The sequence below is a fragment of the Oncorhynchus masou genome, chromosome 26 (genome assembly GCF_036934945.1).
Source record: "Oncorhynchus masou masou isolate Uvic2021 chromosome 26, UVic_Omas_1.1, whole genome shotgun sequence".
Lineage (NCBI taxonomy): Eukaryota > Metazoa > Chordata > Actinopteri > Salmoniformes > Salmonidae > Oncorhynchus > Oncorhynchus masou.
In genome coordinates this window covers 724,562-749,400 of record NC_088237.1, presented here as the reverse complement: position 1 = coordinate 749,400, position 24,839 = coordinate 724,562, and the positions used below count along the sequence as shown (strand labels likewise).

The following is a 24,839-nucleotide window of genomic DNA, read 5'->3' as shown; positions in this document are numbered from 1 at the left end:
AACTATTTTGACTTACAGTATATCAAGTGTATACAGGATGAGCCTTGACTAGAATACAGTATATACATCATTGGGTAAAACCGTATGTAAACATTTAAGTGACCAGTGTTCAATGACTAATTACATAGGGAAGCAGTCTTAAGGTGCAGGGCTGAGTACTGGGTGGTCCCTGTATTGAGGATCAGCATGGGAGAGGTGTTCGCTTACCCTCACCACCTGGGGTCGGCCCATAAGGAAATCTAGGGTCCACAGGGAGGACTTCAGACCCAAGGCTACGAACTTGGAGGGCACATTGGTGTTGAAAGCTGAGTTGTAGTCGAACAGCATTCTCACATACTGTAGGTATTTAATTTTGTCCAGGTGGGATAGGGCATTGTGTAGTGGGTCAAGGGTGTCGAGTATGGTGGAGGAGGAATTGTTACATGCTGACCAGACAGGACACGTCGCCTGCGCAAGCATCGCAAAATACATTTAAAAATCCATGTTATTCAATTATTGCACCCACACTGCTCGCGAGCGTCTGCGATGCCAAGGGCTAAAATAGAACACCTTTTTATTTCTGACGCAGATCGCGCTGAAAGTCCTGCCTCTCCCATCTCCTCATTGGTTTATAGAAGCAAGTACCCACGTGCCATCTCCTCATTGGTTGTACCCACGTCGGTGATTGAAAGACAAACTGTTTTGCTGGTTGTCGTGGTAATACTATGAAAGTTTAGATGCCAATCACCATATAAGTTCAAAGATGAAAAAGCCTGGAAGGAGGACCTTGTGCATTTCAGGTAAAATAACAACTCAATGTTTATATCCCAGGACAAATTAGCTAGCAACTGCAAGCTAGATAAATGACAAATTAACGTTAGCTAGCAAGTGCAAGCTAACTAGCTAAATTGCCATACATGTTTAATGCTTTTCGACCTGTCCCCAAATTAATGTCATTGGTTCAGTTTGTTTTGATATTTTAACCTGCGTGTGGTGATCGCATTTGGTGTAGGGGGACAAAATAAATGTATGCACGATAGCACACGCAGGCGGTTTGTGTTCTGTGTTAGTCTGTTGCATCACTAGCGGCAGCTTGGAAATTAAAGATGAACTGAAATCAAAATCAGGAATGGAAAATGATTTAAGTATTCAATAAATGTGGTTCATTGGGAAAAGTTATTTATTTCCAAGTCATGTGGAATCCATATCCAAATACAGTTCTTGGAAGTATTGAGCCATTTGTATAACCTATAGATATAGTGCCTATAAATAGGTTTATTGTACATTGTATCACTCAACAGTTATGTTCAAAATATCTGATTGACTTTGTTTAATAGGTTGATTAATTGATTTTAATGACTCATGCTTGGCCTTAGTCTTAGCTCTCCATGTACTCTAGATTGCCATTTAAAAAAGTAGAAATACATAAAAGTAGAAATTGAAATTACATGAAACCAACGTTGATTTAACCAGTGTGCACCCAGTGGGATCTATGTACAATGCAATCAAACCCCACAGCAGAGACGGTCACTTCCAAAGGCGGTAAAATCCCAAGGCAATCGCTAGGCAGGCGAAAACGGACGCTACCAAAAAGAAAAGCAGAGGGGGGGTATATCATGATCCCACTTAAATTCATACCATATTTCAAAGAATAGTTGAATATACAGAAATGTGTCAACAAACACACACAATCACATATCTTTAACTCTGCATCGTGGGAAAAGGACCCGTGAGTAAGCATTTCACTGTTAGTCTTAGACCTGTTGCATACAAAGCATGTGACAAATAACATTTGATTTGGCATACAAACACACACACTACCTGCAAGGTAGCGGATTGTTTCCAGCTTCAGCGACTCCAGTAGAGTTTTCAGGGAGGCCACCTCTAGATCAATCTTTTTAGTCGTCTCCATTGTTTCGTGGTCAATGACTGCGTTCTGAGGAGAACATTAACATAGGGAATCATATTACTATACTCATATGGCTGGTTTCACAGACATGGTATAAGCCTAGTCCTGGACTAAAATGTGCTTTTTAATACAGGACTAGGCTTAATCTGTTTCTGGGAATCCGCCCCATAAAGAAATGCAGCTGTTATAGCCTGTGGTGGGAGTATAGAAATATCATCATGGACAAGATGGCAATTTACCTTCCTGTGGAACTCTGTGCTGTTCTCCATAAGTTTCTTCTCCTGCTCAGTAAACTGACAAAGAGACAGATGCCCAGTGAGAGAGAGAAAGCATGTGGCAGAATGTCAATTCAAGGTCTCAGGAATAATAATCAATCACACGCGTATGCGCGCGCACGCACACACCATGTCAGTGACCCTGCTCCTCTCCAGGTTGATGTCCAGCTTGGCCTCAGCTCGGACCTTCTTACTCTCCTCCTGAAGTGAAAACAGGATACACAAGTTTGTATCCCAAAAGGCAACTTATTCTCTTATAGTGCACTATGTTTGACCAGGGCCCAAAAGCAGTGCACTATGTAGGGAATAGGGTGCCATTTTGGATGTATCCACACAAGTCACGATGTACTTACTGAGTGAGAAACCACTGAGCTATCTGATAGCACCACAGATTACTGAAACTATTACATGATTCATAAGTTATAGTTTAACAATAAACAGATGAAATGATAACTCAGAATTACATAGAACATATAGTAATAATATAGTGAATGAATTACATTTTATTTTCATGTCAAATCACCAATTGGCAACCCATTCCTTATGGGATTAATTGACACAAAGAAACATTACAATAATTATTTGCGCATCACATAAAGAGAGAAATGTAAGGTAAAAATCAATACATGATAGTAAATAAGGTTATCCAAACAAATATATACATAGAGCAGTAAAAGAATACACACACACAACTGTTCAAAAGTTTGGGGTCACTTAGAAAAGTAAAATAAATTGTCCATTAAAATAACATCAAATTCTACAGAAATACAGTGTAGACATTGTTATTGTTGTAGATTACTATTGTAGCTAGAAACGGCAGATTTTTAATGGAATGTCTACATAGGCGTACAGAGACCCTTTTTCAGCAACCAACACTCCTGTGTTCCAATGGCATGTTGTGTTAGCTACTCCAGGTTTACAATTTTAAAAGGCTGATTTATCATCAGAAAACCATTTAGCAATTTTTTGTTATGTTAGTACAGCTGAATTTTTTTTCTGATTTAAAGAAGCAATAAAACTGTCCTTCTTTAGACTAGTTGAGTATGTGGGACATCAGCATTTGTGGTTTCGATTACAGGCTCAAAATGGCCAGAAACAAATAACTTTCTTCTGAAACTCATCAGTCTATTCTTGTTCTGAGAAATGAAGGCTATACCATGTGACGAATTGGCAAGAAACTGAAGATCTTGTACAACACTGTGTACTACTCCCTTCACAGAACAGTGCAAACTGGCTCTAACCAGAATAGAAAGAGTAGTGGGAGGCCCTTGGTGCCATACTGAGCAAAAGTACATTAGTGTCTAGTTTGAGAAACAGATGCCTCACAAATCCTCAACTGGCGGCTTCATTAAATAGTACCCGCAAAACACCAGGCTCAATGTCAACAGTGAAGAAGCAAATCCAGAATGCTGGCCGCCTAGGCAGAGTTGCAAAGAAAAAGCCATATCTCAGACTGGCCAATAAAAAGAAAAGATTAAGATGGGCAAAAGAACACAGACACCGGACAGAGGAACTCTACCTAGATGGCCAGCGTCCCAGGGTTGCTTCTTCACGGTTGATGTTGAGACTGGTGTTTTGCGGGTACTATTTAATGAAGCTGCCAGTTGAAGACTTGTGAGGCATCTGTTTCACATGGAATAGCCTTCATTTCTTAAAACAAGAATAGACTGACGAGTTTCAGAAGTAAGGTCTATGTTTCTGGCCATTTTGAGCCTGTAATCGAACCCACAGATGAAGGCCAGTTTTATTGCTTCTTTAATCAGGACAACAGTTTTCAGCTGTGCTGACATAATTGCAAAAGGGTTTTCTAATGATCAATCAGCCTTTTAAAATTATACATTTGGATTAGCTAACACAATTGTTGCTGATAATGGGCCTCTAGATATTCCATAAAAAAATCTTCTGTTTCCAGCTGCAATAGTCATTTACAACATTAACAATGTCTACACTGTATTGATGTTATTTTAATAGACAAAAAAGTGCTTTTCTTTCAAAAACAAGGACATTTCTAAGTGACCCTAAACTTTTGAATGGTAGTGTACATGCATAACATATAGAGATAAATAAATACATAAAGAAACAGAAGGCATTTGAACCCAGTCTGGCACAAAGAGAAGATTCATGTGGGAGACAAGCCTATACACAATCTACATACACACGTGCCATTTACCACATAGAAGCTAAATATTTTTTAGAATTTAATTATAGGTAGACATTTTTCCTTTTATTCCAGGCTTTATCTAAATATTTTGCAAACGGAAATATACAATGGATAAAAAAAACATTTCAGTTTCTCCTCATCGTTCAGCCACATAATGCCAGGGTATATCTGGTGGTCTTTCTGGAAAAAGAGCAAGAGTATATCTTGGTAGAAAAGGCAATAGAGGATAAAATCAGTTTCATTCTCTATTTCGTCAAGGTTACAATAGTTAGTCTTTCCTCTTCCATTTCACCACAATTACCAACATTTTTCAATAAGCAGAGAAAATATCCCTGATCTGACCAGGTTTCAATACGCAGAGGAAATATCCCTGATCTGACCTGTTTCAGTACGCAGAGACAATATCCCTGATCTGACCTGTTTCAGTACGCAGAGACAATATCCCTGATCTGACCTGTTTCAGTACGCAGAGACAATATCCCTGATCTGACCTGTTTCAGTACGCAGAGACAATATCCCTGATCTGACCTGTTTCAGTACGCAGAGACAATATCCCTGATCTTACCCGTTTCAATACACAGAGAAAATATCCCTGATCTTACCTGTTTCAATACGTAGAGGAAATATCCCTGATCTGACCTGTTTCAATATGCAGAGACAATATCGCTGATCTTACCTGTGCACATGGCGATCTCTTGCTTTTAGGTAGGTTATACATAATATCACTCACACACAAATTCACCCTTAATAAAACAAAAGGTTCTCAACTTGGGTTTAAGATTAATCTCCTCCACCCATTTTTTTCATATTGCATCAACAGTTGTTTTTTAAAAATCATATCCATGTCTCCCTAAATTTGTTTTTTTTGTAAAGATGTTCACAGTCAGACTGTTGAAAAAGGTCAAACATTTCAGTTGTCCATGTTCCCCCTATAGATAGATCCCATTGAAAAACTTTACTAGCTCTTCTGGCATTTGGCATATCCAACAGTCTATCCCATAGTCTCACCACACATGCCTTCCATCTCACCGCACAGGGATCCCAGCCCATGTCCCCAGTTATTGCAAGTATAGGTGCAAACTTGTGGACACCTAAAAAGTAACGTACTGCTCTGTTATGGACATGTTCCTTTCTAAAATACCTCTTAGCACCCCACACTCCTGCTGAATAGTCCAGAACAGGACACACACATGTGCCACCAGAGACTCTGGGTTGGCGCTCAGGCTCTGTCGCAGCTGGCCGCGACCGGGAGGTGCGTGGGGCGACCCACATTTGGCCTTGCGTCGTCCGGATTAGGGAGGGTTTAGCCGGTAGGGATATCCTTGTCTCATCGCGCACCAGCGACTCCTGTGGCGGGCCGGGCGCAGTGCACACTAACCAAGGTCGCCAGGTGCACGGTGTTTCCTCCGACACATTGGTGCGGCTGGCTTCCGGGTTGGATGCGCGCTGTGTTAAGCAGTGCGGCTTGGTTGGGCTGTGTTTCGGAGGACGCATGACTTTCGACCTTAGTCTCTCCCGAGCCTGTATGGGAGTTGTAGCGATGAGACAAGATGGTAACTACTAACAATTGGATACCACGAAATTGGGGAGAAAAGGGGGTAAAAAAAAAAAAAAAAAAGGTAACATGTTCATCAATAAAAATAGTAGTATTTTTTTGGATCTCTTATCACTTCTCACCATCAGCCTGTTCCTTATCTGATCCAACTCTGTCTTCATTTTCTGCAGAGAGACATACAGGTTTATGTAGAATGCATATTATTATTATTATAGAGTCCTAGTGCACTTGTTAGCTCAGGAGAGATAGACAGGCAGTGATTGTGTGGAGGAGGAAAGGGTTTATGTACGTACAGCGTTCTCCGAGCGCAGGTTGGCAAACTCACTCTTCTCCAGGATCACCATGTCTTTCCTGATGGAGTCCAGGTGAGCCATGATCTGCTGCAGCGCAATCTCCTAAACAAGATACACAGGAGAACGAGCGAGAGAAGGGGGGCGGGGGTGTCTTACAACAGAAAAACCTACAAGTGAGTGGTTGAAAGAGGGTGTAATGTGGGGGTGAAGGTTCAGAGCATTGCAATTCCATGGGTAACTGAAGCACACACTCATACATACCAGCAGTCACAAGTGTAAGTGATAGTCTGGTCTTCTTTAGCTTGGGTAGCAAGAGGGATGCTGTGGGTGTGGTGTGTGTGGTACCTGGTGTGCTGTGAGTGTGGCACCTGGTGTGCTGTGTGTGTGGTACCTGGACTGCTGTGAGTGTGGGGTGCATGGTACCTCGGTTGCTGTGAGTGTGGTAACTGGTGTGGTGTGTGTGTGTGTGTGTGTGGTACCTGGTGTGTTTGTGTGGGGTACCTGGTGTGGTGTGTTTGTGTGTGGTATCTGGTGTGTGTGTGTGGTACCTGGTGTGCTCCAGTCACCATGTCTTTGTACACTATGTCCATGTTGGCTGTTGCCAGAGTCACCAGAGCCGCTACTATGATTTCTGCTTGGCGCTTTTCAAAGCCTGAAAATAGAGAAATCATTAAAGATTTGATCATCAGCATTACAACAGTCCAGTTTCTTTATTACACTGTGGATCAATTATCACCTTATTTGCCTTTCCTGGTCTGGATGTGACTTCCACTTCAGAATAGATTTCAGAAAAGGCAACACAGAAGCAGAATTACAGATCAAGTCCAAAATGATGAACCCACCATTGCTCTCCAGCTCAATGACCATGGCATGAGAGTCAAAAGTCAGTTTCCTCTGTTCCAGAGGGGTCAGCTCCACTTTCCTCAGGTCGTACGCTGCTACAGGTGTTGCAACGTGGAACTCTGTACAGACAGACAGATGGAGTTGAGTGGCGAGGTGATGACTTTGAGGAGTGTAGCCTACCCCTGACTTCATCAAGTCAGTATCAGTCAATACTTGTTAAGAACATTAACAAAATGGAAGAAAATGAAACATTCTACAAGAACCAATATCACTTCCTAACAACACAACCTTATGGAACAATACTTGGGTAGCGTTTCAAAATTCACCGATAAATTGGGCCACATGGAAAACGAAAGGCATAGAAACTGTAAATAACTTTAACAGGAAATACATCTATTCCGATTACAGAATTAAAAAGTAATTTTGGACTGACAAATATAGATAGTTTAAAATGAAATTTAAGTATCACACAATTTTGAAGAGCAACCTTGACATTATGACCAAACCGGCTCCACGTGTGCGCATGGTGAGTTTGTCTATCCCCACCAGACGCGATCAGCCCACGGGTTGAAATATCAAAACAAATTCTGAACCAACTATATTCATTTGGGGCCAGGTCGAAACATTCATGGACATTTAGCTAGCTAGCTAGCTTGCTGTTGCTAGTTAATTTGTTCTGGGGTGATTGAAAGATGAACGAGGTCCACACTCCAGTCAGTAGCGGTAACACACCTTAAAGTTTGTTGTCAACTGCCATATAGTCCACAGAAGAAGAACTATGAGAGATTACTAGAAACTAACTTAGTTTCCCTTTTTATCTGTGGATTAATTGTCGTAGTAGAGAGCACATGATTTTGTGTGACTCAAAATGGGTCAAAATTCTACCAAGATCCAGCAAAAAAAAGGACCTCGTACATTTCAGGTAAAATAACAACCCAATGTTTATACATTGACCAGCTGGGGCAAATCTGTGAAGACCTGGGTGTGAGCAGCAAACTACATCCTCGTGAGATTGCTTTTCTCAAGGAGTACAGTACAGTCCTACAGCCACTCACATCCTCTATTGATCTTCTTCAGGGAGAAGAAGTGTTTTCTTGGCTTTCTTATCCCAACAACAAGCTTGAAGTCTAAGCTCTCAGAGAAAATACCTCTTGCGACATTCTCTGTACACATCATCAATGCGGTCATTGAGGCTATAGACTGCCGGTTTGGACCTATGCTAAGCACCCACGAAGCAAAAATGGCACCTGCTACAGTGACAAAGTTTCGACTGTGTTGGCACAACCCTGGAAAGAGGGAGGAGATGCAGAGCACATTAGTTCAAGAAAAAGCTTTATGTAGAACACACACTCCGAAGAGGTTGATGAGGGAGCACAGAATGAGTCTGAGTCAGAAGACAACATTTTTTTCCCGGAGGTGCAACAACTACGGCCCGTGGCACTGCAGAGGACAAGGTGAGGAAGTACCGCAAAGACAAGTCTTTGGACTCCTTGAAATCGTTTCCCATCGTCCAGAACTTGTTTCTGAAGTACAACACTCCAGTGCCCCAGTTGAGCGTCTTTTCAGCTATGGTGGAAACAGGATGCCTGGTGCTCATCTAGAGCATGTCCTTTTACTGCAATACAACAGCAATTTCTGCCTTCAATCATCTGAGTAGGCTAGCTTCAGAATAGGCCTACTGCAATGCCATGTCTGATATGTTGGTTTATTGTACCGGTGTCCCGTGGATAAGTGTTTAGCACCATCTGTTACTTAAGCCCTTACTTATACCTGGTTTTAACATGTATACTTTGTCCTGCACATTGTGTTTGTGCCCACATTTTTAGACATGTGTACACGATTAAAAGATGCATTGTGGTCTGACTGTGATCAGATCATATAAGTGTAAATGGACAAGATCAGGATGAAGGACGAATGATAGAGGCAGGTATACAGGGCTTAAATACATTTGTCAATATTTTGCGATGTTTTCTAATGTGGTTCTGCAATAAATGTTGTTAAATTGGTAATATTTTTTTGTGTTTTACAGGTGAAGTAATCAGATTACGTTAGAGTTTAGGTAATCCAAAAGTTACGTTACTGATTACAATTTGACAAGTAACTAACGGATTACATTTAAAAAGTAACCTACCCAACCCTGTTGACAGTGAGATCAGTTGAGCACCCTACATTGCAGTCCAGGTGGATGACACCACAGACATATCCTGCAAATATCAATTAACATTCGTAGCACACTATGTCAAAGACAAGGGTGTTATACTGAAGAAAAATATAAATGCAAAATGCAACAATTTTGAAGATTGAGTTACAGTTCATATTAGGAAATCAGAAATGTTTTATAAATTCATTAAGCCCTAATCTATGGACTTCACAAGACTCGAAATACAGATATGCATCTGTTGGTCACAGATACTTAAAAAAAAAAAGGTAGGGGTGTGGATCAGAAAACCAGTCGGTATCTGGTGTGACCACCATTTGCCTCATGCAGCGTGAACACTTCTCCTTCGCATAGAGTTGATCAGGCTATTGATCGTGGCCTGTGGAATGTTGTCCCACTCCTGCGAAGCTGCTGGATATTGGCAGGAACTGGAACACGGTTGTCATCCACGTCGGTTCAGAGCATCCCAAAAATGCTCAATGGGTGACACGTCTGGTGAGTATGCAGGCCATAGAAGAACTGGGACGCTTCCAGGAATTGTGTACAGATCCTTGCGACAAGGGGACATGCATTATCATGCTGAAACATGAGGTGATGGCGGCGGATGAATGGCACGTCAATGGGCCTCAGTCTTGTCACGGTATCCCTGTGCATTCAAATTGATAAAATGCAATTGTGTTCATTGTCCGTAGCTTATGTCTGCCCATCCCATAGCCCCACCACCACCATTGGGCACTCTGGTCACAACGTTGACGTCAGCAAACCCGCTCACGACGCCATACACGTGGTCTGCGGCTGTGAGGTCGGTTGGACATACTGCGAAATTCTCCAAAACGACGTAGGCGGCTTATGGTAGAGCAGTGAACATTAAATTATCTGGCAATAGCTCCGGTGGACATTCCTGCAGTCAGCATGCCAATTGCACACTCCCTCAACTTGAGATATCTGTCGCATTGTTTTGCATGACAAAACTGCACATTTTAGAGTTGCTTTTTATTGTCCCCAGCACAAGCTGCACCTGTGCAGATCATACTGTTTAATCAGCTTCTTGATATGGCCTCCTGGACAGATACCGACGGCTGTACTTCGAAATACTCAATGGAATCATACTACACATAACCCAGAGGTTTGCTGACATGAAGAGCCTCAACTTTTTACATGTTCTTGATCATGGTTCATTTCCAGAGTACTCAAAACAAGAGGGGTTTCCTGACAGAGAACTCACACCGCTGTTCCAGACGTACCCTTTTTTGACAACAAGAGGTTGGAAAATGAGCTGCAGATAGTCTATGCTGATGCCTCCTTCCCCTAACCACCAGGTGAGCTGCTGCAATCACTTGTGAAAAAGGACCTGAATGGGTGCTTCTCCCTAAAATTAGCCTACAACGTGTTAAAGTGCATTGCGGTTGCATTTCCCATTAAACAAATCTTGCTGCGTCGGACACACGGTTCTTGGTTTCAATGGCTCATTATGTAAGTATATCAGTCTAATCTCGAAAGGCAATGAAGTAGGTACAGAAGCAAGGTGAATTTTACAATCAAATAGGAAGTCACCATCATAACCTAAACCTACTCGTAAAAAAGGAACTGTGTTACTAGTCAACCGTGAACACCATGTAACCTAGAGTTCTGTACTGTAATGGATTATTCAAACAGTAGTTGATTGTTGAAGGTGTAGAATGCTGTGTGCGGCGGATTGACGGGTGTCCTGTACAAATGAGCAATGCCAGCGGAACTCAGCGACGCAGCCAAATCTATCCCCAAAAAGGTTGAGCGAGATCTGTGGCAAACGTCACAAACCAAGTGACAAGTTCTCAACCAGCATTCTCCATACAACCTGTGTACCACTCACACAACGTATTTAAAAATAGTTTGGAAGGGGCCAATGTTCCAGTGGGGAGCATTCTGCACAAGTGCATAAAAGCTCAACCAAACAGTCTTCAAGTTCCAGCGGCAGCCACACAGCTCCAGCAGCCTCATGGTGAACATGGCATCAACATGCAGTGTCAGAAACGCTTGGCATTTTATGACGTTGATGTTAAGCTGGAGGAGTGTAAAGGTGCCAGCCTTTCGGAGGTCACTAAAGCACAGAGTGCATCCCATGCGTTGTAGTCAGCAAAGGTTCCTGTGCGCACCTGAACAAATCCAAGACAACTTCTTGCGGGAGCATCTCTTCCCAAGGTTCCATGGGAACTCAGCAACCACATATGGCAAGGAGAACGAGCAGGTTGCCTACACATGGATGGAGAGTTGTGGGTTTAGTCAGGAGAGTAGAGGCACAGTAGTGAGTGACAAGGAGCCATAGCTTTCTGCAAGCCCAGATAGTGTTAAACTCTCAAGAAATTCTAGAAATCAAATGTCCTGTTGTGAGTAAGAAATGTGAGTCTCTGACTAAACTGTTCTCTGGCTAACTAACAGATGTGATGGATGGGGTTCCTCAGCTGCAACCTAATGGAGCCCTTGGGTATTACATAAAGGTGCAAATGGACATGTTCTGCACAGGACTGGTGAGATGTAAACTGCTTGTCTGGCTCTATCCGAGGAGGATGTTATTGATGTGCCGTTTGATGTGAAGTTCTGTGCTGATGTTATCTCTAAACTGAAGGTATTCTATTTCACACATATGCTGCCAAGGATAGTAGATGAGTTTTAGTTAGGCAGACTAACTCTGTGGTCCAAATATGTTAATCTGTGGTATTTAGGCTTGTGCCTAATACTTCTGTGTTTTTGAATAGTTCTTATATTTTGAGCATTGTAAAGTTCTCTGTCAGCTCTACCTTATTATCCAAGCATAACTCTTGGTGTTTTTCCCCCACAGCTCTCTTCGTATACACATTTACCTGATTTGCATAATTCTTGTTTTTTTGTCTTGCCTTGTACAGCTCTCTTCATACATGTTTATCTAATGCCTAAGGATAACTCCTTATGATTTATGAATATATTTTTATTGAACCTTGCATAGCGCTTTCTTTTCATAATGACACTTCATTAACTTATTATGCGAACATACCGTAACTCATCTTACACTTGGAAAATGATGGTGTTAAAAAAACACTGAAATTGCACTTGACATTTTCTTTGTTCCTTAACCTTTTGAAATGAAGGACAAGGAGGCATGTCGAAGGGTTTCAAATGTGTTTCCTGTTTGATTCTGGTTTTGGTTTTCAAGTGCCCAAATTAAGAAAACAGTGTGGCTGGCACTTGATAAACAGTTGTCTTCCTCTTGGTCTGTTAGACATTTTGGTGTTGAAGAAAATGTATTGTAAATATATTTAAAGGGCATGATAGCGGCACCTAGTGGATGCCTGTAATTATCAGAAACATGCAAAGTTACAGTACATTTCAAATGTAGGAACATACAAATGATTCAGATTAAATAGTAAAAAATATACATTGCATTCGGAAAGTTCAGACCCCTTCCCTTTTTCCACATTTTGTTCAGTTACAGCCTTATTCTAAAATTGATATATTTTTTCTCATCAATCTACACACAATACCCCATAATGACAAAGCGAAAACCGTTTTAGAAATGTTTAATTTATTAAAAAGAAAAACTAGAAATACCTTATTTACATAAGTATTCAGAGCCTTTACTATGAGACCCCTGTTTCCATTGATCATCCTTGATGTTTTTACAACTTGATTGGAGTCCACCTGTGGTAAATTCAGTTGAAAGGACATGATTTGGAAAGGCACACCTGTCTATATAAGGTCCCACAATTGACAGTGCATGTCAGAACAAAAACTGTAGAGCTCCGAGACAAGATTGTGTCGGCACAGATCTGGGGAAGGGTACCAAAAAAAAATGTATGCAGCATTGAAGGTCCCCAAGAACACAGTAACCTCCATCATTCTTAAATGGAAGTTTGGAAAGACCAAGACTTCCTAGAGCTGGCCGCCTGACCAAACTGAGCAATCGGGGGAGAAGGGCCTTGGTCAGGGAGGTGACCGAGAGCAGAATGGTCACTCTGATAGAGCTCCAGAGTTCCTTTGTGGAGATGGGAGAACCCTCCAGAAGGACAACCATCTCTGCAGCACTCCACTAATCAGGCTTTTATGGTAGAGCGGCCAGACGGAAGCCACTCCTTAGTAAATGGCACATGACAGCCCGCTTAGAGTTTTCCAAAAGGCACCTAAAAACTCTCAGACCATGAGAAACAAGATTCTCTGGTCTAATGAAACCAAAATTTGAACTATTTGGCTTGAATGCCAAGCGTCAAGTCTGGAGGAAACCTGGCACCATCTCTATGGTGAAGCAGGGACTGGGTGACTAGTCAGGATCGAGGGGAAGATGAACGGAGCAAAGTACAGAGATCCTTGATGAAAACCTGCTCCAGAGCGCGCAGGACCTCAGATTGGGGCGAAGGTTCACCTTCCAACAGGATTGGCTTCGGGACAAGTCTCTGAATGTCCTTGAGTGGCCCAGCCTGAGCCCGGACTTGAACCCGATGGAACATCTCTAGAGACCTGAAAATAGCGGTGCAGCGATGTTCCCCATCCAACCTGACAGAACTTGTATACAAAATATAGAAAATGTATACAACTTGTTTTTGCTTGGTTATTGTGGGCTATTGTGTGTAGATCGACGAGAGAAAACGTTCTATATTTTAGAATTAGGCTGTAACAAAATGTGGAAAATGTCAAAGGGTCTAAAGACTTTCCAGATGCACTGTACACACACAGTATCTCATGTGGATGAAATGAGTGTATAAAGTTACATTTCAGATGTATGAACATTCTCACTGCTCACTCGGCATCCTCATGGATGATCTCACCCTGCATGTTAACAAGTGCTGCACCGATGCTGAGGACTTTGTCCATTTTGTGTGTCAGGTTGATGAGAAGTGTCTGGAAGAGGATTTTGAACACCTTGGGAGTTGTCTGAAAACTCTCAACATGAATACGCCCATTAGCTATCCTTCTCGTGCTTGTGGCTTCCTTTCTGAGTGAAGGCTGGTATGGCACGGTTTACCTTCCTCTCATACAGCAGTTCTCAGATGGTGAAGCCCCTGTCTGTCATAACTTCATCGCCAGGCCTAAGGTATTCCAGGAACTCAAGAGTTTTGGCTGATGATCTTGTCACTGCATCTGCCTCCATATGCAGGAGAAACTAACATGGAGCAATGGCCACCAAATACTGGAGAGTATTGCTGGACTAATAGTGGCTGTATGACTTCCCTCTGGAATCAATGTTGTGTGCTTTCTGAAGAGTGGTTTCAGAGCAGTCGATGATGCAAGTGGTGTTGGGGAACTAAGAGAGTGCTACACTACTCCCTGGGACACAACAAAGCATTCAGCAAGATCACCCTGGAGTAGATTCAGCTTCATCAAGGTTAAGAGTATTTGATCACTGATATGCACTCTGCAGAAATGCTACATGGTCAAAGAAAAGGATGGCCAGTATACAACACTGAGCTGATGTCATTCTTCAGGAGTGGTATGGGTCAATGGCTCTGCACCACCACATTGGGTTTGTTTGTGGCAGGTGGGCTTGTTGACTGGTTCTCTTGATACTTAGCTGTGTTCAGTCAGTGCTGGAACTTCCCATTGAGTATCAGCATCTTTACACTGCGGTGGCATTGGTACACTCAGATCAGAGACTACATCACAAGATTTGTCTTAATCTGTCAAAACAAATGAGGCCACAAGTTTAACAAAATAAAATACACAGACAGCCTACTGGTCATGGGTTAAAAAAGAAAAGACTTGAGATAATGTTTAATCATTTAGGTAGTTACAGACATTTCATGAGCATCACCAGTGGCATGCCAGCAAGGATGGGGATACTCATGGCATGGGGAGACATTGTCAGACAGAAGTTTTGAATAGGTAACAATATAGGGACTAAGTTAGACAAACTTGTTCTCAACTCGCCTACCTGGTTTTTATATATATATATATGTTTTTTTTTAACTAGCTAGACTAGTAAGCTAGCAACACTGTATCAGTTGGGCTGCCCTCAAGCTAGCTAACTGAGTTAGCTAGGCAACAATTATATAGCTACAGTATGTTAAGACTTAGGAGTCTTAACATAGTTAGCTAACTTAACTAGCTAGCTTAGCTAACTCCAGCCTGATTCAGGACACCCTTTCTGTGATAATAGCTAGCAAGTAGCAGCTAGCTAACAACTACCTGTATGTGTTGATGACCTGATGAGATGTCACTTTCTGGTCTGTACTGGAGTATCATAGCCCAGCCACTTCTCAGGGAAGGGATGCTCTGCAGTTGGCCTCTTGTCCACGAAGTGATAGGAACAGACGTTGGGTCAGTTTGGTGGTTTCTTCAAGTTCAATGCTTTGAGCCAAAGCAAAAGAGACTCATCCTCTTTAGGAGGTGGGTGCAAATCAAAAGGCACCTAAACTACTGCACTCACTAAAAAAAAAACACTCTTCCATGAACAGCTTCCATTTATGCCAGTTATTGTGGAATCCCCTTACCGAACATAAAATGTCAGTTTTGCATGAGTTCATGTTTGGGAAGTTGTGAGAAGTGATAGCGATTTAGATTGCAAGTTGCTTAATATTGGTCGGGTCGCAGTTGCAAATGAGAACTTGTTCTCAACTAGCCTACCTGGTGAAATAAAACAAAACAAATAAATAGTGAGCTAGCTGGCTTCGAAAGATTGGCCGGAAGTGCTTAAGTCCCCCATAAAAAACATAAACAGACCCCACCCATATTTCTGTTGAAAATTAGGTAAATAAAGTCTGGATGTTGTAGACGGAGCTAGAAAGTTGGCTGTCAGAAGTATTACTATGTAAACTTACTGTCTGCATATTTCAAGACATGGCCTATGGGGGTGTAGTGAGATACCCAATGGGTTGGACAAAAAAAAAAGTATACTAAAACCGTTGAAATCAAATCAACCCACCATCATTAACACAATGGAAAATCTTATGATTTATTTACTTTTTTAAATTGAAAGTGCGTGGGCTATGGAGTGAAGCAAAATGGTGCAGTTTCAGGCCATGTGGTGGAAAGTGATGTGGGGGCTGGAGATGTATGGTGTGTGCTAGTGGGTTTGGGCAGGTGTGATAGTTGATGTATGATGCTGTCGTTTGTTTTGTATTGTTTATAAAATCTTACAAAAACCATTTTTGGGCATTTTTACAAGCATTGAATAATAACGACTCAATGTAGCCATTGGTAGCCCAGCTAGCAATGAGGAATTGGCCCTGAAGCGGCCCTCTTCCGAATGCATTGATGCAGTGTCTTAGACCGCTGCACCACTCTGGAGCCTCCACCCACAAAGTATCAAAATGCTATACTACTTAAACAGGAATCTTAAATGTTAATTGTATTTTTTGATCACAGAAACAATGAGAAAATATGGAAAAATAAAGAATGAAATTAATTAATTATATTGTAGCGACCCGCACAGACAGCTGTGTGTTATGTCTTAGGCTAGGATGTGGTTGTGTTGTACTGACCAGTACCCGGTGTTCGCGGGGTCCGACATGTCAGTCAACCTGCTATCTGCCAATCACGGGAATGCCTGGAATGTTCTGATGCCGGGCATCCTGGTGGTTGGCGGAGTGGCGTGGAGGGGGGTTGGGCAGGGGGGTGAGCATTGGAAGTTAAGACCAGGTTCAGCTTTTATTCTCTCTCTCTTACGTCTGGGCTGCCCAAGAGAAGGTCACGATTGGCTTATGGGTTATCTGTTATCTTTTTGGCGTGTGCTACGGCCCAAACAGTAGCCTGTGTAAAGTTGGCTTAATAAACCGTCAATTCGCAAACCCAAGCCTCTGTCTGGACAATTGTTCCTTTATGATCTAGTCAGGTCATTACAATATGAAGCAGCCCGTGTAATCATCTGCCATAGAGTAGCCTCAATCGGCCCGAGCCCCCAAGTAATATAGCCAGATAACGCTCACCGGAATCAGCCGGAGCTCAATCCCCGCATCCTAGCCATACGTAATATGCCTAAAGTGGCCCAGATTCCGGCCACGTGACGTTGGCCGAGCCTGACTCGGTCCAGATCCACTGCGCTAGCTGGGAGGCTAGCTAAACTCCGCCAAATACGAATCTAATCTAACTAAACGCCTTGCCACTCAACTTCATTGAGCAGTGTGGATTTGAGAATTATTGGCTAACAAATAGACACACGTTTCGTTAAGGATAATAAAATTGTGCACATTTGTGTAGTAAACAAAAGCTAGGCCTGCAATGGTTAATAGTAAAGGAAAGGAGTATACCTAGCCACTTGCACAACTGAATGCATTCATTAAATTGAAATGTGTCTTGCGCATTTAACACAACCCCTCAGCGTTAGTACACATGTATAGAGTACTTACCTGCAAGATTACTAATATACCAAAACGCTTACCTCTCCAACTCTGTGTTCTCCAGTATGTGCCATTGTTCAGATGCCTCTGACAGTGCCGAAATACTGACCGGAAAAGAGTTACACAGTGTCTGTTTACACTGGTCATCGCCCCAGACACGGAGACTTTGAAACTCACGGAGCAACAAATTATCTTTTAGTTACAACACTCTTACGATCTGAGTTGTATTACACGTGTTATCTATATGTTGAAGTACAAAGTGTGATATCTATCCCACCTCGGCGTATACACAGAGGACAAGCAAGCGTTTATGACACCGGATGGTACGTATTGCAGCCTACGAAGTTTTTCTTCAACGTTGCGCAACATTTGACAATTTCCTCACGGTGACGGTCCATATCTAGCTAACAATTCAATATTTCTACTGGTCTTCTTTTGCTTTGTTTGTATAATTGAATGTGCTAATTTGACAATGTGATTGCGGGGAGGACCGCGTAACAGAGCCTACCGATACTGTACATCTCAATAAAGTTTATTTTTACAACCCCCCCACAAAAAGTGTCATGGCGACGCCCAGAGCAGACGACTGGAGTTGGTTTCCTGCATTAGCACTCGGCGTTTCTTTCCTGAAATGTATTTTGATAAACGCATAGTAAGTGAAATATTCAAATAATTTATAATAGATTTCTAAACATGCATATTTCAAGGTATCGTATCTGTTCCACTTCATGGATTAGTTGTGTCGCTAGCTAGCGTTAGCTTGATAACTGCATTGGCAGCTTGGCCACTGTATTGAAAAAGTTATTCAACCATACACATAACTATAAACTAACTATAAATAAGTGTTTAGGGCATTTATTCTCATCAGGAAAATGTCATAGGAGCACCAAAACTCCTAACTACACTGTCTTATAACTAACTATCTGTGTAACGTTTTTTTTAAACAGAGGTACATTGTGTTGTGTTGTTGACTGACGGTGTTTTCTGGATATTTCAGTCATTCCACAGACTTTGAGGTTCACAGGAACTGGCTCGCCATTACTCACAGCCTTCCTGTGTCAAAATGGTACCATGAGGTTTGTACATGCATGCGTACATACACTTTTATACATGCATATATGATTTGTATCACTCACCCCTTAACTGCTATTTCTAGCTACAAGTCCTATAGCGAAATCATTATTTTACGCCATATAGAGTGACGAAATCAAACAGAGATTGAGGGAAGAGCGTCGCGTAGGAGTGACGCCACCTGTCGATAATGTTCCCTCTAAATATCAGCCATTGCAAAAAAATATATCAGCCATCGCATAGAAGAAGCATGAGATTGAACCCCTTGTTTAAGACAACCAACGTTTCCCTTTACTGTGGTAATTGTAATTGAATCGGTACAGAGTCAATGTGCGGGGGCACAGGTTAGTCGAGGTAATTGACGTAACATGTACATGTAGGCAGTGGTGGAATCAACGCAATATTAGCCACTTTCTCATAAATAGACATGTACAACATTGGTCATCATGCTCATACTTTAAACATAATGCAACATACCGAAACTGTGCAAAACTAACTACGCAAGAGATTTAGTTGTAGGCAGAACGCTTTGGAGTAGGATTATATAGCATTGACAGGCATGACTCAGGCCTATATGCAAATAGACCATTGCCATAATGCATCTGTGCCATTCACTTTGAACTGGAATGTGTTGTGTACTGCATAAGTGGTCGTGAGTAGATTAGTTTGTTTTGAGATCAAAGCAAGAGCTGCATGTAGCCACGTGTGCACATTTGTTCATATCCTTTGCTAGTTAATAAGTTATTATCCCAGTTATAGATAATTTGTAGTAAGCAATGGGTGTGTGATTGCTTCTTACAAGAGCACAAAATGTGTACATTTCTAGACATCTTTGAAAAGCCAGTTGGGTAAAGAGCTTTTTTTTGTCTTAAAGGGGCAGTGTTGTATTTTGAGACAGGCATGAATAACCTAAGTAGCCAATAGGCAGAGGGTAGCATCATTTGTCTGATTCACTGTAATAATGGTATGGGAATAATGGATTTTATAAAATGGTTTCTTGAATCAAACAACACAACAACATTTTCAATCACCTCCTTGTCTGAAGGACAAGTGGATAAACAGGTTAATGTCAAGCCCTGCATGTTTTTTTTTCTCAAAAGTTTCATGGAATGTAGGCCAACATTGAACACCACACATTGGCCACTGTAGGCTGAATGATAGAACAGCTATTTCCATGCTATGGAATGGAATGCGTTTTCTCTATTGTTTCTGATGGTAAGCCACTCTGGTAGGCCTATATTATGATCATCCCCAGTAGCCTACTTGACTACTTTCTGAAACTGTAACTTAAAATGGGTACAGCTTCAGTGGTCAAGGTAAACGCACGCTGGAAGATGCACAGAATTTTCACAATGTTCAAGTTTGCGCTCATCAGACCTGAAATTTGCTCACTGCCCCCACAAAATAGAGGGAGCATTGCCTGTCGGAAGTCAAATTCTACCTATAGAATACAAATGTTTATGACTGTGTTTTTATCTTTCTGTGTAGAACACCTCAGAGTGGACCCTGGACTACCCTCCTTTGTTTGCCTGGTTTGAGTATAGCCTGTCCCACGTGGCTCAGCATTTTGACAAGGAGATGCTGGTGGTGCAGAATCTCCTCTACACCAGTCCTGCTACCATCCTTTTCCAGAGGCTCTCTGTCATCGTGACGGACATAGTCTTCATTTACGCTGTCAAAGAGTGAGTGTTTTCTCCAGGGGAAAGGAAGAAGCTAAAGAAATGCAAATAAATATGTTTTATGCATGGAGGATGCCTTAAGTATTAAAGTATCATAAATAGACATGTACTGCGTTGGTTATCATACTCAGACTTTTAACGTATAATGCAGCTGTGTTTATCATTTCTGGGTAACAATGAAGTGCCTTCTGTGATTGTTTACAATTGAAATGGTCAAAAATAACTTCTTAGCAGAAAATATTTTAAAAAGCAATAATTTTGATAGGACTCTGGGAAAATCAGACAGTCTGGACTGTCTGATTGAGGTAGAGTCCTGCATTGGGTTGGATACACAAGCTGGCAGGTGGAATGAAAACATTATTTCAACTCGCAGGTCGGCTCGCGATTCAGAACAATTATAAATTGAAGATAATATTATTAGTTTACAAACCCAGGAGCTTGTTGTGTTTTCCATTAGGCTATGTGAGCGGTGAGGCAGATATGGCCTAGGCTACCAGCCACCCAGTGAGAGAGTGGAGCAGGGAACTGTCCATTAGTTGGCTATTTGTGTGGTTCTCAAACATTCCTAATATGTCCACCTGCAGAGCTTACAATGGGGCAAAAAAGTACACTGCTCAAAAAAATAAAGGGAACACTAAAATAACACATCCTAGATCTGAATGAACGAAATATTCTTATTAAATACTTTTTTCTTTACATAGTTGAATGTGCTGACAACAAAATGACACAAAAATGATCAATGGAAACCCGTGGAGGTCTGGATTTGGAGTCACACTCAAAATTAAAGTGGAAAACCACACTACAGGCTGATCCAACTTTGATGTAATGTCCTTAAAAGTCAAAATGAGGCTCAGTAGTGTGTGTGGCCTCCACGTGCCTGTATGACCTCCCTACAACACCTGGGCATGCTCCTGATGAGGTAGCGGATGGTCTCCTGAGGGATTCCTCCCAGACCTGAACTAAAGCATCCACCAACTCCTGGACAGTCTGTGGTGCAACGTGGCTTGGTGGATGGAGCGAGACATGATGTCCCAGATGTGCTCAATTGGATTCAGGTCTGGGGAACGGGCGGGCCAGTCCATAGCATCAATGCCTTCCTCTTGCAGGAACTGCTGATACACTCCATCCACATGAGGTCTAGCATTGTCTTGCATTGGGAGGAACCCAGGGCCAACCGCACCAGCATATGGTCTCACAAGGGGTCTGAGGATCTCATCTCGGTACCTAATGGCAGTCAGGCTACCTCTGGCGAGCAGCAGAACGTTCTCCACAGCGTCTCCAGACTGTCACGTGCTCAGTGTGAACCTGCTTTCATCTGTGAAGAGCACAGAGCGCCAGTGGCGTATTTGCCAATCTTGGTATTCTCTGGCAAATGAAAAACGTCCTGCACAGTGTTGGGCTTTAAGCACAACCCCCACCTGTGGACGTCAGGCCTTCATACCACCCTCATAGAGTCTGTTTCTGACCGTTTGAGCAGACACATGCACATTTGTGGCCTGCTGGAGGTAATTTTGCAGGGCTCTGGCAGTGCTCCTCCTTGCACAAAGGCGGAGGTAGCGGTCCTGCTGCTGGGTTGTTGTCCTCCTACGGCCTCCTCCACGTCTCCTGATGTACTGGCCTGTCTCCTGGTAGCGCTTCCATGCTCTGGACACTACGCTTACAGACACAGCACACCTTCTTGCCACAGCTCACATTGATGTGCCATCCTGGATGAACTGCACGACCTGAGCCACTTGTGTGGGTTGTAGACTCTGTCTCATGCTACCACGAGAGTGAAAGTACCGCCAGCATTCAAAAGTGACCAAAACATCAGCCAGGAAGCATAGGAACTGAGAAGTGGTCTGTGGTCTCCACCTGCAGAACCACTCCTTTATTGGGGGTGTTTTGCTAATTGCTTATAATTTCCACCTGTTGTCTATTCCATTTGCACAACAGCATGTGAAATTTATTGTCAATCAGTGTTGCCTCCTAAGTGGACAGTTTGATTTCAAAGAAGTGTGATTGACTTGGAGTTACATTTTGTTGTTTAAGTGTTCCCTTTATTTTTTTGAGCAGTGTATTTAGTCAGCCACCAATTGTGCAAGTTCTCCCACTTAAAAAGATGAGAGGCCTGTAGTTTTCATCATATGTACACTTCAACTATGACAGACAAAATGAAATGTTTTTTTTCCAGAAAATCACATTGTAGGATCTAATGAATGTATTTGCAAATTATGGTGAAAAATAAGTATTTGGTCACCTACAAACAAGCAAGATTTCTGGTTCTCACAGACCTGTAACTTCTTCTATAAGAGGCTCCTTTGTCCTCCACTCGTTACCTGTATTAATAGAACCTGTGTGAACTTGTTATCAGTATAAAAGACACCTGTCCACAACCTTAAACAGTCACACTCCAAACTCCACTATGGCCAAGACCAAAGAGATGTCAAAGGACACCAGAAACAAAATTGTAGACCTGCACCAGGCTGGGAAGACTGAATCTGCAATAGGTAAGCAGCTTGGTTTGAAGAAATCAACTGTGGGAGCAATTATTAGGAAATGGAAGACATACAAGACCACTGATAATCTCCCTCGATCTGGGGCTCCACGCAAGATCTCACCCCGTGGGGTCAAAATGATCACAAGAACGGTGAGAAAAAATCCCAGAACCACACGGGGGGACCTAGTGAATGACCTGCAGAGAGCTGGGACCAAAGTAACAAAGCCTACCATCAGTAACACACTATGCCGCCAGGGACTCAATTCCTACAGTGCCAGACGTGTCCCCCTGCTTAAGCCAGTACATGTCCAGGCCCGTCTGAAGTTTGCTAGAGAGCATTTCGATGATCCAGAAGAAGATTGAGATAATGTCAGATGAAACCAAAATGGTAAAAACTCAACTCGTCGTGTTTGGAGGACAAAGAATGCTGAGTTGCATCCAAAGTACACCATACCTACTGTGAAGCATGGGGGTGGAAACATCATGCTTTGGGGCTGTTTCTCTGCAAAGGGACCAGGACGACTGATCCGTGTAAAGGAAAGAATGAATGGGGCCATGTATCGTGAGATTTTGAGTGAAAACCTCCTTCCATCAGCAAGGGCATTGAAGATGAAAAGTGGCTGGGTCTTTCAGCATGACAATGATCCCAAACACACCGCCCAGGAAACGAAGGAGTAGCTTCGTAAGAAGCATTTCAAGGTCCTGGAGTGGCCTAGCCAGTCTCCAGATCTCAACCCCATAGAAAATCTTTGGAGGGAGTTGAAAGTTCGTGTTGCCCAGCAACAGCCCCAAAACATCACTGCTCTAGAGGAGATCTGCATGGAGGAATGGGCCAAAATACCAGCAACAGTGTGTGAAGACTTACAGAAAACATCATTGCTAACAAAGGGTATTTAACAAAGCATTGAGAAAAACTTTTGTTATTGACCAAATACTTATTTTCCACCATAATATGTGAATAAATTCATTAAAAATCCTACAATGTGATTTTCTGGATTTTTTTCTCTCATTTTCTGTCATAGTTGAAGTGTACCTATGATGAAAATTACAGGCCTCTCATCTTTTTAAGTGGGAGAACTTGCACAATTGGTGGCTGACTAAATACTTTTTTGCCCCACTGGGAAGTTTATTTTTCCACACTCAGCTCAAGTGAAAATGGCTAATTTAAGGAGAAATAAAAAAGGTTATGATGGTGAGATACACCATCGTGGAATCAAGTGTTGTGCGAGTGAAATCCCCAGTTTGGAAGGATTTTTGAGTCATTGTGGACAAGGACAACAACCTGGTAGATGAATACACAGCCTACAAAAGTGCAAGCAGATATTTGTTTACAATAATTGAGTTAATTATTACATTACTTCAGGCTTTCCATCATTTAAACCTTACGCAGGCCATATAAAGCTTAAACATGTGTGGCTGGTAAATGTTTGAGTAGACAATAGCCTACTAAATAAATGTAGGCTATTTTTGCATTCTATAGCCAATTTGATTCTGGAATAGCCTAATAAATTAATGTTATTTGGCGGGTAACCGATCGGCTCTCGGAACAATTATATGTGGGTGGATCAGGTTGCGGAGAAAAATCTAATGAAAAACCATTTAACTACTTAGGTAAACATATGAATTACCTGTTTCACAACGTTCGGCGCAGGTGTTGGTAACTGGTTCGCCATACACCTGCACCGAACGTTGTGCAACAGGTTATTCATATGTTTACCTAAGTAGTTAGATGGTTTGTCATTAAATGTATTAGACAGACATGCTTCTAATATCCTTACATTATAGACCCGTGACTGACAATTTTGAAGTATGTTAGCAAAACCCTAAAACGAGGTGATGTCAGACCGTCTACTTAAGTAGGCGATACAAAAAAGTATGTATATCATGTTCATTGATTGGGTTAAGACAAACCGTCACTCCAAAACTAGCTGACCAATGGAGACTCATTGTCTACGCCTCCCTCTAAACCCTGCCCTTCACGGGAAAATAATGCCAAAACTCGCAATCGAAAAGACTGGCAGTGAAAGCGAAGAAACAGACATTGATAGCAAGGATACGAGAAGCAAAATCAAAAGGTAGTGTATGCAGGCAAAATGTATTCAATAGGATTGGTTGCTGGGAAAGTTTAACCGAAAAGTATTTTTGCATTTGTTTT

General features: G+C 42.1%; 2 protein-coding genes across 3 annotated transcripts in view; one reads left to right on the top strand and one right to left on the bottom strand.

The window, feature by feature from the left end:
• Window positions 1-1,136: 1,136 nt before the first annotated feature.
• On the bottom strand, window positions 1,137-17,770 carry ccdc90b (coiled-coil domain containing 90B). Of its 2 annotated transcripts, XM_064938042.1 has the most exons (9): window positions 17,497-17,770; window positions 7,015-7,134; window positions 6,721-6,824; window positions 6,173-6,274; window positions 6,002-6,043; window positions 2,293-2,364; window positions 2,128-2,181; window positions 1,801-1,915; window positions 1,137-1,562 (listed from the first exon to the last, which is right to left on the bottom strand). In XM_064938042.1, exons 1-9 carry the CDS (start codon window positions 17,600-17,602, stop codon window positions 1,507-1,509), a joined length of 771 nt encoding a protein of 256 aa, XP_064794114.1. In that variant the 5' UTR covers window positions 17,603-17,770; the 3' UTR covers window positions 1,137-1,506. The 2 variants fall into 2 exon arrangements, with proteins under 2 accessions (XP_064794114.1, XP_064794113.1); XM_064938041.1 differs by lacking the exons at window positions 1,137-1,562; window positions 1,801-1,915; window positions 2,128-2,181; window positions 2,293-2,364 and adding an exon at window positions 5,156-5,845 and having other exon boundaries at window positions 17,497-17,617.
• A 220-nt stretch (window positions 17,771-17,990) lies between these two features.
• alg8 (ALG8 alpha-1,3-glucosyltransferase) overlaps window positions 17,991-24,839 on the top strand; it is a 32,909-nt gene continuing 26,060 nt past the window's right edge. The window contains 3 exon segments of the mRNA XM_064938039.1: window positions 17,991-18,107; window positions 18,453-18,531; window positions 20,015-20,208. Of these exon segments, the coding sequence (XP_064794111.1) occupies window positions 18,019-18,107; window positions 18,453-18,531; window positions 20,015-20,208 (362 nt within the window). The 5' untranslated portion in view covers window positions 17,991-18,018.